Source organism: Octopus sinensis, linkage group LG3 (genome assembly GCF_006345805.1).
Source record: "Octopus sinensis linkage group LG3, ASM634580v1, whole genome shotgun sequence".
In the NCBI taxonomy this organism is placed as follows: domain Eukaryota; kingdom Metazoa; phylum Mollusca; class Cephalopoda; order Octopoda; family Octopodidae; genus Octopus; species Octopus sinensis.
The window spans coordinates 103,862,339-103,879,587 of record NC_042999.1 but is presented as its reverse complement, the minus strand read 5'-3'; the positions used below and the strand labels follow the sequence as shown (position 1 = coordinate 103,879,587).

The 17,249-nt window shown below is 34.7% G+C and overlaps 1 protein-coding gene across 1 annotated transcript in view; it reads left to right on the top strand.

Annotated features, from left to right (window-relative positions):
* Positions 1–17,249, top strand: part of LOC115209060 (sporulation-specific protein 15) — a 327,011-nt gene that overhangs the window by 300,470 nt on the left and 9,292 nt on the right. The window contains exons 19-20 of the mRNA XM_029777134.2: positions 9,430–9,572; positions 16,288–16,380. Of these exons, the coding sequence (XP_029632994.2) occupies positions 9,430–9,572; positions 16,288–16,380 (236 nt within the window). The remainder of the gene's footprint in view (positions 1–9,429; positions 9,573–16,287; positions 16,381–17,249) is intronic.

Sequence of the window (17,249 nt, the reverse complement as noted above, 5' to 3'; positions counted from 1 at the left end):
CTATAACTACAAACTTATAACAAAAGGTTTCCTACATCTTTCCTCATACTCAGTTACTATTTATCTCTGGATGTAAGATTTGTATGTGTATATTCGTGTGTATGTATAAATGCATATGTGGAAAACAAGAGTTTCCCCTTTCTGTTCTGTAAACCATTGCACTAAATACTCTCTACAGCATATACTTAATCACAGTAAATTGTAAATGATGATCTGGTCACCCCGACTGAATTCTCTGACTTCATCTGTGTATCATATTTTCTCCCTGCTTGGATTGCTATCTTAGTACTTCCCATTTTCCATATTTTACTTCTACAAAAGTGTAGCAAGTTACTCCTTATTACAAAACAACAGCAAATAAACTAAAATAGATAACTATTTAGATGTATCAGTATACCTTAGAATACCTTTGTATTTATAGCTGACAAACAGCTTCTTGTGTAGCTTTGCTTTCTGGCTTAAATATAGTGGAATTTTCCTATGCACTAGTTCCATAGAAGATGTTTATAAACAAAGTAGTTCTTGTAGATTCTGTTTTCCTAAATCTGTATATATTTCTTTATTGACATTGAATATTTTCATATACTTGTATGTTTTACCTTCTTCTTTGATAGAAAGTAAATAATGTTTGTTTTTCCTTTGGACTATAAGCGAAATTTTAAGATTTCTTATTTGCAAAGGGAATGAAATGTAGCTGAACAATGGCTGGCTGGACATGAGTGTGGATGATTGAAACAAAAGGGCTTTTGACAGCTGACAGAATGATTGGGTTGTGATGTCATATCTATGATGAAGAGATGAGTATTTTGTTCAAGAACACAATGCACCATGAGGTCTAAGAATTAAAATCATGGTTGCTAGATCGTGAGTGCAAGATTCCAGTAATAATAATAATTTGATTCCAATTTTACTCTACTGGACTTCTATACCCATTCAATGTTTAAAAAGTCCCATTATGTTTTTACAATTAAACGTTATTAGCAATTGTGTAAAAAAGTGAATTTTGTGTACTGTAGAAGTATAACCAATTTATGGCTCGTAAATTTTAACTACAAAATCTTATATGAACCCCAAGGGCCATATGGATCCTGGTTGAGAACCAATAGCCTAAAACAGTGGTTCTTAGCTGGGATCCATATGGTCTTTGGGGGTCCATATAAGAATTTGTGGGGTCCATGCTACAAAATAGTCAATTGGGGAACCACAATAGTATTTTAAGGACATTTGAAAAAATTTTGCTCTAGCTGTATGTATTGCAAGAAACAACTGGGTTTCTTTCTCTAACATTTTACATAATCCAACCTAAACAAGCTAATGTATGGAAAACAAAATAGGAATTTTGAACAAAGTTTCTATAAAACAGTACAATGGCTATGGGGGTCCACCAGAATTAAATAGTAATCAAATAGTGAACAATACATGTGACAAACAAGTGTTGACATCAAAATGAGCAACCAGTTGTGGAATACTGTTTGTAAAGTCCTATCCAACCCATGCCAACATAAAAAAGCTGTATATAGTTAGTTGTTTGGCCTGTTAGAAATAGCAACCAAATTCACCATAAACCTCATTTTACCATCTTAAAAGACAAAAAAACAAACTTTTATCCTGAAGACAATGTCAGGAAATATGAGTTAGGATGTTTTAAATGGTAGTTCTGCTTGATCAGAGCTGTTCTTTCTAGGCTTACATCAACCACCACAGCTACTACACCCACTTCCCTACTTATGATAAATATATTTATTGTGCTATCACAAATACTACTACTTACAAGTTTCTAAATGGAAGGCAATTCTGATGCAGTACAAATGTCATTCATTCATTCCTTTTGGTTTAGCAGGAAATGTTTCTCTATTTATATTATTCCCCATACAACACCCACTAAGTTCAATTGCTGTAAAGAGTGATGAATGTAATATCTCTGACCCTTGCCCTTCCACTGACATTATGGTGATGGCAGAGGTGAGGTGTATAAAGAAAGGGGTTTTAGTCACTTAGGGAGCAAGTGAGTTCTAAACTTTACTATTCACACATATATAGTAGATTACGTACATATGTTCTTTTTTTTTATATTTCATGCATGTCTTCCAATTTTGCTCCCTTATTTCACTTCTATAAAGTTAGTGGGTAGAGGGCATGGGAAGGGGCTCTGACCTACATATCAGGGATGGGGTTTTCTTATTGTTTATCAGCCCCAGGTCAACCCTGGTTCACCTGACCTAATGATGGAAGGCACTCTAACCATGATCATCCCATCTTTTCATGTATCTAAGATTACACTGTTCAATGTGTCTTTCATGTCTTGAGTCAGTAGGGTGTGAGATGAAGAAATTTATTGCTATTTGTGATAGGTCCAGTCAACTACAGTGACTTTTCAATTGATTTGTGATGTCTATTGTTATAAGAGATGAAGTTTTCAAATATTATATTTCACTAACTAAAATACAATTGACTCCTTTTAACCACCTTCCTGAGTCTCCATATAAATATTTGGCCTGTTAGAAATTGCAACCAAATTCTCCTCTAGCCACACTTTATCATCTAAAAGAAAAAAAAAATCCTGAATACATTGCAAGGATATAAAATGCCTTAGATCAGAACCCTGCTTGTTCAGAACTGTTTTGGAGTTACATCAACAACTGGTTCCCTATTTAAGTTATCTCACCAGATGTATTATTGCTTCGTTTAAAGAATTAGTAAGATTTCAGATCTGTACCCACTGAATGTGATATCATGTGTAGCAGAATGTTTTAAAAATTGCTTTAACATGTGATAATACTTGTTGTTGCTGTTGTAGTTATTGTTTAGCTCACAGGTTGGCTGTGGCTGACCAGATCTAGTCTATGAACAAATGCATTCAAGCTATGACCAACCTGTCTTTCTCAGGCAGAGTGAACTCCAGGATATATTATTCACCCTTTTTGTTTTAGGGCAAAAGTGTGTGGTTTAAAGGTGGTATAGCTGTTATTTCTAGGAGACAAAGTGACTGTATTGAAGCTCCTAAATTGGCTTGCTTCTCATTGTTGTTTAACCCTTTAGCATTTAAACTGGCCATATCCAGCCAAAATATTCACCCCTGTTTTATCTTCAAACTGGCCAGCTCTGGCCTCTCACACTTCCCTTTCAATATTATTCTAAAAATAAACAATAATGTCATTGAAATTTCACAACTACAAGGTAATGCTTGATTAATTCAAATCAATATGAATAAACATTGCATTTGAGAAATCTGAATGCTAAAAGACTAACCCCAAGTTATCCTTTGCCAAGTAGACATATGATCAAACCCTGACTGTGTCCTTTTCTCTCTCTTTTTTCTTATGGAAATAGTGCTGGCATTTCAGTTTCATCAGTGTCTCAAGAATAGATACTCATCTAGGAATGTCACTTGTAATAACCTGGATTCCTATCCTGTCTGGAAATTATTTGGCTATTTACTTAAAGTTTCAAATCATTGCCATTAGGATTTGAAGTTGACAGAAGCAAGAAGTCTTTGTAATTTTCCAACCACTAGATTTACCCCCACTTCTGCTTTGTTACTAACTGTTTCTAATTTAGAAACAAGATCAACAATTTTAAGGGGAGGTGTTAGTTGATTACATTCATCCCAGTAATTGATTGGTTCTTTACTGTACAACCCTGTAGAAATAAATGGCAAAGTTGACCTCAGCAGGATTGAAATCAGAATGTACAGGAGGAAATAACACAAAGCACTTTTCCAACACTAATGATTTTGCCAATCCACAGACAATAATATTGATGTTGATAGTGATGATGATCTGTATAAGGACATTGAACCAGAGTGGGTGTAATTTATCTAAGAGAGATATATTTCATGTTTTGTCCAGTAGATATGTTTTATTTTTGTTTAGTTACCAGATAAAACTATCAAACAGACTCAACAAACTTCCTCTTGTCGGGTGTAGAATTTCTTTTTGACAGCATAGTAGCCAGTGATTACTTAAAAAATAAATAATTGGGTTACAGTTGGGATAAATAAATCTCAACATTTTATCTGACTGGTGAAATATTTTTGGAATTTATGATGAATATCATTTTCTTAGAAACACTACTCAAATTTCTTTCTTTTTTTTTTATATATGTTATGCTGAATAACATTAAATCTAATATGTTGATAGTGTGTGTAAGGGTCACTCTGTTACGTGCAGTTAGCTTAATTCTTTATTTATCCTTTTTGTGTACCTTTAGTGGAATCCATTCATTATGTAGTAAGCATTTAGACTAAGTCTCTGCTTTGAAGACAGCCTGGGTCACTGGTTATTCCTCTCTCTACTCTACTGGTCTCAAAGGCCCTGAGTGTTGCTCTTTTTCCTCTGACTAAGCCATAAAAATAATGATTTCAAATTTTGGTACAGAACCAGCTGTTTTTGAGGGTGAGGGATAAGTCAACTACATACACTCCAGTACTTTACTGGTACTTATTTTGTTGACCTGAAAGGCAATGTTGACCTTGGTGGAATTTGAACTCACTGACAAAATGGGTGCTAATGGTTCTGCTAGTTCACCACTTTATTATTATTATTATTATTATTATTATAGTATTAGTAGTAGTAGTAGTAGTAGTAGTAGTAGTAGTATGGGTTTTGAGTTTTATAACCAATGGGAAAGTGTGTGGGATAACGAAAGTGGAGTGAGGAGGAAGAAAAGAGTAGTACACTGTAATTCAAAGATCCAGCCTTATCATATATCATGGTCCCTTAGTGGCTGACGATATGTGCATCTCTGACCACAAGCAGAAGTAGTGGGAGAGCATCATGTGTTGAGAGGAATTCTTTGGGGTTTGGATATTTCACCTTTGGAAACATAGGTGTTTTGTTCAACATCCTTAAACAACTATTATTCAGGGACCTTTTGAGTGGGATTGGCTTTATGTCATGTATGTATGGTTGTGATGCATGTGCCTGACGTACCCTTATCAGACGGGTAGTCACGATGGATATACTGAGCTTCGTATATTTTACCCAGTGTCACTTTGATGGCATGCACTGTTCTCTCACTCAATAATAATAATAATGATGATGATCTTGACTTCACAATGACACCTATTTAAAAAAATATATTCTTTTTACAAAAAGGAATAATTTTGAAGCTGAACTACATGTTGTGTGTGTGTGTTCCCTGTTTTATCATGAGTAGGATGGATTTTCCATGTATTTTATGTGAGTGTTTGTGTGCTTTATTTACCATCAGGAGAGAGATGTACTAAATGTATTCAGTAGAGTTTATTCATTTATTTGAAGAGCTAATGTCTCCCAATTATTGCTACTCTGAGTTTCTCACATGTAAACTGTAAGGTAAAAACAGCAATGTGGCGAATGAGGTGGGTTTTAGCTCCACACACACACACACACACACACAAACACACATTGTTCCTGGTTTTAGGTATTTGGTTGCATCCATGTTGGGACACCACGTTTGTTGAGAGCTTATTTTTCCTATTTTTAATTTTTATATTTGGGGTGTTTTTTTGGTTTTTTATGAATTTTTTTTTCAGCTGTATATTTTTGCTGTATTTTTTTATCACATTTCACTGCATGACTTTCTGTATATTTATTTCTTCTTTATCATTGTCTTACTTTAAAAGAACCTTTTTTGTTTTTTTGGAATGATTACCTTTATGTTCACTTTTTCTTCATTTTCTTTGCCATCTTTTTTTGTTACTAATTTTGCATGAAATCAGCCATCACCAACAGCATCATCAACATTCTTATACTACAAATTCAAACACTATCTTCATATTCCTTCTTCATTGTTGATTTATTATTAACACACATGCACACACTCCTTCTTTTCAACTGACATATTCTAATTGTTCAGTCAATAGATTGGCCTACACATTGAATTGATAAATGACTGAGTATTCCTCAGATCCTTGTACTTGTAACATAATCCTCTGTGGCTAGACTGCTGGTGAGCAAACATTAACCTTTTACTGGCCACACCCAACCCAAATATTCTATCCATTTTATGTTCAAACATGTCAGATTCAGTTTCTCACACCTACTCTATGGTATTATTCTAAAAATAAACAATCACATCATCAAAAACTCAAAGCTACAAGATAATCCATGATTAATTCAAAGCAATATGAATAAATAAGCATTGAATTTGACAAAGTAATCTGAATGCTAAAGGTTTAGACAAGTCAGCTGTCAAATTAAGCAAATTCATTAATGATTGTAGTTTGTAATTTCTGGATGGTGGTGAGTTTGTGTTGCTAGACATATTTCTTGAGATATGCTCAGAAGGAATGGTCAGATCAAGAGATCCTGGAGGCCCCATCCTGCTGAAAAGTGTATGAGTGACTCATTGTCAGGTAATGACAATGTTATCTGTTATTGCCTGGAATGTCAAAAGGAAATATCTACTTATACACCTTTGATTTCATATGAAAATCATCTTCAGTTTAAATATATGCAGTTGAATCTGTCAATGAAATGTTGATTGATCTAAAATTATCTGATCAATGAGACGAAGATCATTGTAAAAGAGCATTAGCATTTCTGTGGAGAATTGATCCTGATGATCAATATCATCTTCATTTAGTATTTGTTCAAGTCTAAGAATAAAATGGGGGTAAATTTAAACCTTTCAGAATCATCATGTTGATGTTTGGTTGATATTCTGTTGAGATGAACTACACAAAGCATATGATTGAAGGTGTTGCTTGTAACTTTTCTGTCCTGAAAATGACACTGGGTGAACATGTGAGGTGCTTCATTAATAAAACCCATGCTCATCCGACTAATTTACCACCATACCTGTCATTCTCTTGGTTAATGTTTCACTTTTGAACACCTTCCTCAATTGTTGAATTGCAATTGAATATCTAAGTATGCATTTTTGCTCAACATTCCATATAGGTTCTGCAATACTGTAAGATAATTGACTCATATTTCTGAAAAAAAAATGTCTACTTACAAACTTCCTTCATGTAGTATTATGTTACAGTGAATTGGGGTGGCTATTTCTATTTAATTGAATAATCATTTTACAATATTATTTATTGTATAGCAACTTACGCCAGATTCTGATATATATTCAAAATGTTCTTATAACACTTAGAAACATAGACAATGTATAACAATTAGAATCAATCACACAATACATTAGATTTTCTCCATTTCCTCTCTTTCATTTGTTTTCTTTCCTTTAGCATGCCTTAAGAAACAACTTTCATTTCATATTTCAACCTCAAACTAACCCTAGTTTTGCTTCTAACATGTTATATTCCATCCTGTTATCCAAGTGTATTCTGCAACTATTCCATGACAAAAACATGAAAGATTTATGAACTGCTTCATAAATATTTTTTCTTCTATTATTTCATTCTTTCAAGATGAAACCAACTGGCATCATTTCTCTCCAAGCAAATTTCTCATTAACAGCAAAAACCTGAAATTTTTTTTTGATATATATTGATCTGAAAATTGATGATAAAATACACTAGATAGAGGGTGAAGATTGCTGTCACAATGTAACAGTCATAAGCTTGATTTCACTAAGATGGTTATATAAATATTAATTATAAACACATGCAACACTTCCACTGTTTGAGACTATTTCTGCTTTTTTTTTTGTTTTATACAAATTAAAAATGTCCCATCTTAGTTTAAAAAAAGAAAAATCTGTCAAGTTAGGTGCAGATATGGCTGTGTGGTTAAGAAGTTTGCTCCACAATTACTTGGTTCCAGGTTCAATCCCACTGTACATTGTGTGGACAAGTGTCTTTTACCATAGCTTTGTGGTAACTAGTACCTGTGTAAAAACCAGTCTTGTATTTCATCATCATCATCATCATTGTTATCATGTTCATCTAAACCATGCTGGCATGGTTTAGACAGATCATCTTTCTGTCATCTTGCATACACAACACCAGAAAACTAGGAGAGATTGTTTCATGTATTGGTTTTTGCCCTCCTAGACAAGTAGCTTTCAACACAGATGTTCTTTTGTTAACTGTTATCAATCAATCATATCAACACAATTCATATTGCTAATTAGTTATTTTATCACTTTGTGTTTAATGAACTGGTGTTATATGACATGAGGAGACACACCACAAACTATTCTGGTTTTTAAACATAAACACACATGTGCACACCTGCTCACCATAGGATTATGCAAATTTTCTGACTTAAAGATTTTGGTCAACCCAATAATATAATGGTAGACATTTGCCTAGGCTATCATGCAAAATAATAATGATAATAATTCTTTCTACCAGAGGCTATTTGATTACATTGACCCCAGTGTTTCATTGGTACTTAATTTATTGACCCCAAAAGGATGAAAGGCTAAATCGACCTTTGCCTTTGTACTCAAATGTAGCAACACGCGAAATACCGCTAAGCATTTTGCCTGGTTTGCTAACAACTCTGCAGCTCACCACCTTAATAATAAAATAATAATAATAATAATAATAATAGTCCAGTCCTTGCCAAATCTGTATACATATACAGATATGACTAAGTTGTTATGTCTGCTGGACAATATGCCACGCACAACATAAAAACTGACAAGAAATGGTATAAATATGTGCTAAACAAGGTACATGACAATGACCAGGCCAAAATCATCTGAGATATACCTTTTCAAACTAACAAAGAAATAAAGCTAGTTGCTCAGGCATAATAATCAAGGATTGGTGAGGGGCTGCTTACTGATAGACATTGCAGTCTCTTTTGACCAAAGTATTGCTCAAAAAGAAATGGAGAAATTGTCTAAGTACAAAGACCTAGAAATTGAAGTATTAAAGATGTGAGGCATGAAAGTGAAAACCACACCAGTAATGATTGGAGCATTGAACATTATAAAAAAAAATGTGAACAAAAATGTAGAAGCTATACCTGGATCCTCAACCCTAATCACTTTCCAAAAAAATAGCCCAGCTAAGAACAGCCCACACCCCATGCAAGACACTATCAAATCAATTTTTTTTAAAAAATGGGAAAAATAATCCAGAATCCTTGTCTGGTACTGGATTGCTCCTCAAACCTAATCAGTTTGTGCCAGTCATGAGGCCAAACATCCCTGAAAGTTTCATCCAAATCCATCCAGCGGTTCTTGAGATATCTTGTCCATGGACAAACAAACAAAACTGAAAACAATACCTCCACCTTTGTTAAGGCAGAGGTATTGTTTTGAACCCAGTATGTGAAGAGTTGAAACAATGCCACTGAGTATTTTATTCAATGCTGTAATGGTTCTGCCAGCTCACCAATAATAACAACAAAAGGTGTAGAGAAAAAGTTATTTTTTGTAAAGTCTTTAATTCAAGGTCAACTTCCCTTAATGATCTGTACTGGTCCCACTTGATGATGATGATGATGATGGTTACAATGGTGGTAGTGGTGGTGATGATGACTTACTGATCTTTTTTTTTCATCTTTCTTCTAATGCTTGCAGGAATCCTTAGCTGATGTTGACAAAGACCTCCAGCAGATGCGGCAAGAATTACACCAGTTGATGGGTGTCATCAGGAACAAAGACCAAGAAATAGAAAATCTTGGAAGCCAACTTAAGTCTAGCCAAAGCCAGATCCAAACATGGTAACTATTCTATAGCTGTGCATTAGTATTTTAATGATTACACATGTATAGAGAAATTGAGGCAAATTATTGTTATATTTTGGGATGGTCCTTGAGATATGGCCATGCTGCTGCATCAGACACACACACACACACACAGCGAGGTGTGGCTGTGTGGTTAAGAAGCTTGTTTCCCAACTATGTCATCTTGGGTTCAGTCCCACTGCACAGCAATTTGGGCAAGCGTCTTCTACTATAACCTTGGACTATCCAAGGCCTTGCAAGTTGATTTGGTAGACAGAAACTGACAGAAGCCTGTTTTGTGTGTGTGTGTGTATGTGTTTTTGTTGTTGTTGGCATTATTAAAACTTGAGAATGTGAAATAATTCTTTTTCTTTTTTTAATTTTTAAAAATATATTTTTGAATGGTGAATCCCAAAGCAAATAAAATTAGAAATAAGTGTTCAAATATTGGATTAAAAGACTCTTTTGAAATAAAAAGGCTGACTGGAACACAAGCCCACATCTTTAAACATGACAGGCTTTCTACCATTAGACCAAAGCAATCCATCGTATTTCTCAATCTTTTAAACAATTATTTACACCCTAGTGGTTAGGGTGTTGCACTCATGATCGTGAGATCATGGTTTCAATTCCTATACCAAGTGGTGCCTTTGTGTTTTTGAGTGAAACACTTCATCTCATGTTGCTCTGTGATCACTTCAACATCTGATGCATTGTACACTGTGCACCAGTTCAGGCAATGTCAGTTTGATGGAGAGAGTGAGCTAATGGACAGCATGTACATTTAATTGCTATAAACAAATCATTTGTGCAGCTCATTTGGCTGAAGCTGAACACTCATATGTTGTCTTTGACGGGAGAAGCCGTCATTATTTATAGCTTTATCATCATCATTATCATCATCATCATTTAACATCCGTTGTCCATGCTGGCATGGGTTGGACAATTTGACCGGGACTGGTAAGCTGAGGTGCTGCACCAGACTCCAGTCTGATTTGGCATGGTTTTCTATAGCTGGATGCCCTTCCTAATGCCAACTACTCCAGGAGTGTAATGAGTGCTTTTATGTGCCAGAAATACACTCTTCTAAAAAAAGGTATATGAGGGTTCAATTGTCCTTTTGAAATGTTCTATTTTTTGTTCCATTGTACTCCAAGTATCCCTCTTCACTAAGCAAGCACAGTAGAGATGTCAGATTAGTTTCTGGCGAACCGACCACATAACACATTGTACTGGATTATATGTTACCAATAGCATTCATAAATGAGAGATGCACACATGCTAACTTGCTAACAAAAAGATTTCATTTTTCTATCTCTTAAAATTTGTTGTCTTTGCTTAAGAATTATTAACACATTTTCTCTTCCATATTCTGTGCTTGTGTGTGTGTGTGTCTCTATGTGTATAACTGTATTTCTGTGCTGCTGCTGCTCTCTCCCCCTCTCTTTCGATTTCCATTGTTCTCATGTTTGCTGCTGTATATTTGTCATATTTCTTAATATATGCAAAGCATCTTTGGACTATGGGTGAACTCATAACCTTTAATGTTTGTGTATGTTCTGTCACCGTATTAAATGTAAATGGGTTAATTCTAGCTAAAGGACATATATTATTAGCATACCCATTATCACCTCAACTACCACCACCACCATTGTCATTAATGCAACAGCTGGTTTCTGTTTGTTGAATGTGTTCCAAATGAAGGCTTTGGTCTTCCACATTTATTGCTACACACTTTCATGATAGGATGGTCACAGTATTCCACTTGTGGCCATCCTGTCTTTTTCTTAGGCACAATGTATTTAGGACTACATTATCCAATGTATCCTGCCTTTTCCGAAACAGTAGTGTGTGATTTGTGGTTGATTTGGCTGCTATTGCCTGCAATTTGAGCATCTCTGTAGAAATTTTCACATTTGCTGATATTGTTGTTGTTTTTCAGCAAAGCTATGACTTAAGGCAATCCATCCATGACAAGCCAATCATTCTTTCAAGCACTATTTTTATCTAGTGGGCCCAGCTCTTTCAAGATGAGTATAATTAGCTACTATGTCTAACAGGTTGAGTTACCACTGAAAAGATCCCTCACTTACCTCATCTACATGAATAGGAATCTGGAAATTGTTGACCTGGATATTCTTTCAGATACAGTATAGTAGTGAAGTTAGTATCTCCAATTGTCAAGGGTGGAGAGTGGAGGCTATAGAACTAATGAAGAAGCCCCATGTGCTAATGTGCAAATTTATGTTTGCCCAACCTGCAAGAAATAGAAGCTAAATCTCTCTCACATTGTACCCTACTGTTTTAAATAAAGAAGACTTTTGTCAGTGTAGACATGTCAAGGGCAGACTGCAATCCATGGGACTTTCTGAATGGCTCACCTAATTAAAACACTTCTCTTGAGTTGTTTGAGCAATGTGGCCTTCCTGAGTCATGAGTCATGTCCCATCTGGCCCACTTCTTATAGAAGATACCCATTCCTGGTGTAGACCCTCATGTAAAGAAAGATAAGTTTGGTGATCGTGTACCTTTGATAATAGTTTCAAATTTTAGCAGAAGGCCAGCAAGTTGTGAGAGGGTATAAGTCAATTATACTGAACCCAGTGCTTAACTAGTACTTATTTCATCGACCCCCGAAAAGATGAAAGGCAAAATCAACCTCGATGGAATTTGAATTCAGAAGATGAGATGAAATGCTGCTAAGCATTTTGCCTGGCATGCTAATGATTCTGCCATACACCATTGTATGTATCTTTGATAATAAATCTGTTTGTTTAGAGCTAACCTTAAGTTAAACAGCAACAACGAAGGAACAGAGACTATATTTGAACTTTTGTGATGACAGCAACAGTTAGCAAAGTAGTACTTTCTAAGCTTAGTACACACTTTTTTCTATATCAGTTTGGAATGTCAATAACACAATGCACCAGAACAGGCCCAGGGTGTTTATTGTACTTTTCAACATTTTTGTTATTTACAATTTTACATCTCTTTTGAAAAATTCCTTTTTAGTTGACTGGCTTACTTGCTTTTACAGTTCTTTGTTGTTCCCAATATTAAACTATTCAACTGTGAAGACACAGATGACCTTGTTTTTGTTCAGTCTGCAAATTATTTATATGCAAAGATATATATATATATAATATATATATATATATATATATATATATATATATATATAATGATAGATCCCTAACCACTATACATTCTTTATTTTCTCTCCTTGTTCCTTTGTGTGGAAGAGCATAGGCTCAAAATGTTAAAGACTTTTTCACTTCTATACTAATACATCTATTTGTTGTCTACACCTGTCTTCGTCTTTTGTTTTTTTGTGAATTCTCCCTATATATATATACACACCATTTCTCAGAAAAGGCGAGCATGTTGTAGTACACTCAGGTATGATTGGAGCCAGCTTTTTGTTTAGTTCAAATAAACTGAAACAAGGAGAATTATGTTTCTTTCTCAACAAGGCACCTCTGTGGCTGGTGTAAATTGGTTTTCTAGGCAGTAGCAAAATACCTTAAGTCCATCTATTGTGCTTTGTTATCTTTTAGTTAATTTTGAAAATGATTAAGAATTAAAAAATATTTTGTAAATTAATGAATTGTTGTGATATGTGAAACATAACAAAAGGGTCTTAGATAAAATTCCTAGCTCATTACATCAAAACCTGATTCTAAAGGATGCTAAACTTGCAGTCACTGTCCTGTGGTTGTATGATAAGATGTTTGCTTCCTAATCACATGGTTCTGGGTTCAGTCCCACTGCATAGTGCCTTGGGCAAATGTATTTAATATAGCCTTGGGCCAGCCAAAGCCTTGTGAGTGAATTTGGTAGATAGAAACTGAAAGAAGACTGTCGAGTGTGTGTGTGTATGTATGTGTGTGTTTCTGTCTTGTGTTTGTTCCTCATCACTGCTTGACAACCAGTGTTAGTGTGTTTATATCCCTGTAACTTAGTGGTTTGGCAAAATATACCAATAAAATAAGTATTAAGCTTAAAAACAAAAGCCTGGGGTTGATATGTTTGACTAAAATCCTTCAAAGCAGTGCTCCAGCACAGCCACAGTCTGATGACTGAAACAACTAAAAGATAATCAATAAAAGTGCAAAATATTCTTTTCTACTCTAGGCACAAGGCTTGAAATGTTGGGGGAGGGGGTGGACAGTTGATTAGATCGACCCCAGTATGCAACTGGTACTTAATTTATCGACCCCCAAGTGGATGAAAGGCAAAGTCGACCTTGGCGGAATTTGAACTCAGAATGTAAAGACAGATGAAATACTGCTAAGCATTTTGCCCTGCATGCTAACGTTTCTGCAAGCTCACTATCTTAGAAAGTGCAAAATATTGTGACACCTCAAATTGCAATTACTTTATTTCTTTAGTTTACTACTATCATGGTCAAAGATCGAACGCTACTGATTGTTGATAGGTTTACACACCTTGGTACATCTCTTAAGAATTTACCACATTGACATTTAAAGTCAACAACATATTTGCCAAAGCCAGCATTGCTTTTAGTAGAATGTTTGGTAGAAGAAGAGCCTCTGCTTCTGAAACTGGTTGAAGGTCTACAAAGATATTGATCTGCCAGTTTTGTTCTATGCTATTGAGTTAAGGACTGTTTACAGCAGATGCACCAAAATGCTCAGATTTTGCTTGAACTGTTTACACAAAATGCTGTGTATGTGTTAGCAGGACAAGGTCCCAGACATTGAGGCCTTCAATTCTCTGCTATTCTCCAGCATCCCTCACACAGCAGCATTGGTGATGTCATGTTTGTCATGACATGACCAATGGCTGAGGAATGCCTTCAGAAATGTAATCCCTACTTTTCAAATTGGTAGTGGGGAAATATCTAATGATTGGGTAGCCCAAAATACTTACACAGCAAAGGCACTCTCATGATGTTTCTGAAATACTTCAGTATCAATACAATTACATATGTGATACTTGCTGCAGGGCCTTAGTGTCTGGTTACATGATCAGATAAGCTGAGTTAGAGAGCAAGAGAAAGAGTGTTTGTGTGTATATAGTGCTGAAATGGTGAATAGTACAGATAGTACAGATACATTGGCACAGAGCTCTAATTACAACTCTCTAATGTGCAACAATATTTCATGACTTGTCAGCTACTCTTATATACACTACTTGAGTCCGTCAAATTCGTGAGTGATATGATCTACATTCCGATATCTCAATGAATAAGGAATGATCTACACACCAATTACATGTGCATAAGATCTTGCAAAGCACATTTCTGTGGAGAAAAATAACACGTCTTTAATTTTATAAATGAGTTGTGGTGTAACTTATATTAAATTACTGTTTTTATATTAAGACATAAATAGTTTTCCATATAAATTTTTAAAGATTTTGTCAGAAGTTGCTTTCAAATTTGAATATAGGTGAAATTTTGCTTGTAGGTGTAGGATCCTGTGCCCCTACCACAGAGACTGTTTTTATATATATAAATATACACATATAATATCACTGGCTTCCTCTTCTAATGATGTTTATAGGATCAAGGCTGGAATATCTTTGACTGTAGGTTTCTTTGATCAGGACTGACCTAGGGTTTAACAGAAACTGCATTGAAATGGCTGTGGTCTTATGCATCTGAATGTGTGGCATGCCTTGCTTTATTTTTAGTTCAATGATTTGCTCAATAAATTAGAATTAATCTTAAAGTATGTCAGTGCTGTGTGCATATATTCTTCATAGCTAGTAAATATTTTCTGATTAAATTTGGTTCTGATTTTTGAGTGATAATTAATCTAAGCAATTATGCTCTGGCATGGATTGAATGAAGTTAAGAAATTATTGCTTAAGATTTAAAAATAGCTTCTGTTGAATAGAAATCTTGAGAATATAGGTCTCAATGTATTAAAAGTTTTTGTTCTTAATCATTAACAATTTGTCTTTCTTGTATCTTTCAAATTAATATTATCATCATCATAGGTGCAGGCATGGGGTTGTGGTTGAGAAGTTTGTTTCCCAACTGCATGGTTTTATATTCTGTTACAGTGTGGCACTGTGGACAAGCAAGTGTCTTCTACTGTAGCTCAGGGCTGAGCAAAGCCTTATGAGTGGATTCATTAAATGGAAGCTAAAGAACTCTGCTGTATGTGGATATCTGTGTGTGTCCTTCACTTGACATTGTGTGATAGTTGTAAATGAGCAACCATGGGCAGTGGCAGGGGATATTACCTTAGAAACAATGATAGCTGGAGACAGAAAGGGTGTTCAGCCATAGTAAATCTGTTTGATAAACTCCATCTGACCCATGCAATCATAGAAAAGTGGACATTAAAACAATGATGATGATGATCATCATCATGACCATTAACATCATCTCTCATCTCCTTCACTCTCATTGCTATCTCTACTACCACTTTTATTGGTGTTATTTTATGTAATCATCATCTTCATCGGTAACAGCATTAACAACAATTTTCTTAATTATTATTCTTTAAATTTTCTACTTTTATAAAATGTAATTCTTACATTTTGTAAAGTCTAAAATGTTTGTTCACATACAAAAGCCTATTTGTCTTAAGGATTAAGGAGCCAACCAAAACACTGCCTTCCTCCTTCACAGGTTTCTCCATATATTAATTAAAACTCTTTTTTGAGATTTCATATTTGTATATGTCTCAGGGGTCATTTTCTTTTATCCATCTGAATTGTGTCTTCTCTTTTCTAGTGAAGAAACCATACAGCAGCTGAAAACCTCCCTAAATGATTTAAAGAGCAAAGAGCCAGTGGATGCTCCTGTGACTGCCACAACAAATAGCAGGTGAGGTGCTTCCTAAATAAATTCTAAGTTAACCAAACAGGTTATTTTAAAACTTCTTTCACAAAACAATATATAATTGGAAAGAGAGAGAGCAAGCCAGTGAGCAAACAAGGTTTCATATTCTCTAAATTTCTTAGTAGCTTCTTGTGTTTAAACCAGCCATATTCAGCCAAAATAATCTACCTGTTTTACCTTCAAACTGGCCAGATCTAGCCTCTCACACCTACCCTACAATATTATTCTAAAAATAAACAGTCACATCATGGAAATTTCGAAGATATGAGATAATACATGATTAATTCATACCAATGTGGATTAATATGTATTACATTTGAGAGAGAAATCTGAATCTAAAGGGTTAATTACCATCAAGGAGTTAATTGTTATTTTTTAATCAGAAATTGTTATTGACTAGTTACAATGATTTTGTTATAAAATTAATTGTTTTAACCCTTAGGAGACAACAGGGTTGATTTATTGGCCAAAAAATCAAATGATTGTACTAGTTCATTCAATTTCCAACAAGAATGTATGTAGTTTTATATATGTAAAGTAATTACTTCAATTTTTATAATTTTTTTTTTTTCAAAAATAATGTGAAAAGGGCTCTGTCTTCTTAGCACTGAAATTCCATGTGAGGCTCCATCTCCAAAGGGTTAAAGATTGATTGTCAATTTGTCATTTATTCCTGTTTGGTGTATGTCTTGTGTTAATAATGTTGAATTAAAATGAGAATTTGCTCTATAAGACAACAGCACAGGACTCCTGACTCTATGCACAGCTAAGTTGGAGATGAGAATTTTGTTGTTTCATTTCATATTTCTGTGCCTTTTGCTTTTTTTGCCTTCATATATTATTTGTTTGTCTAC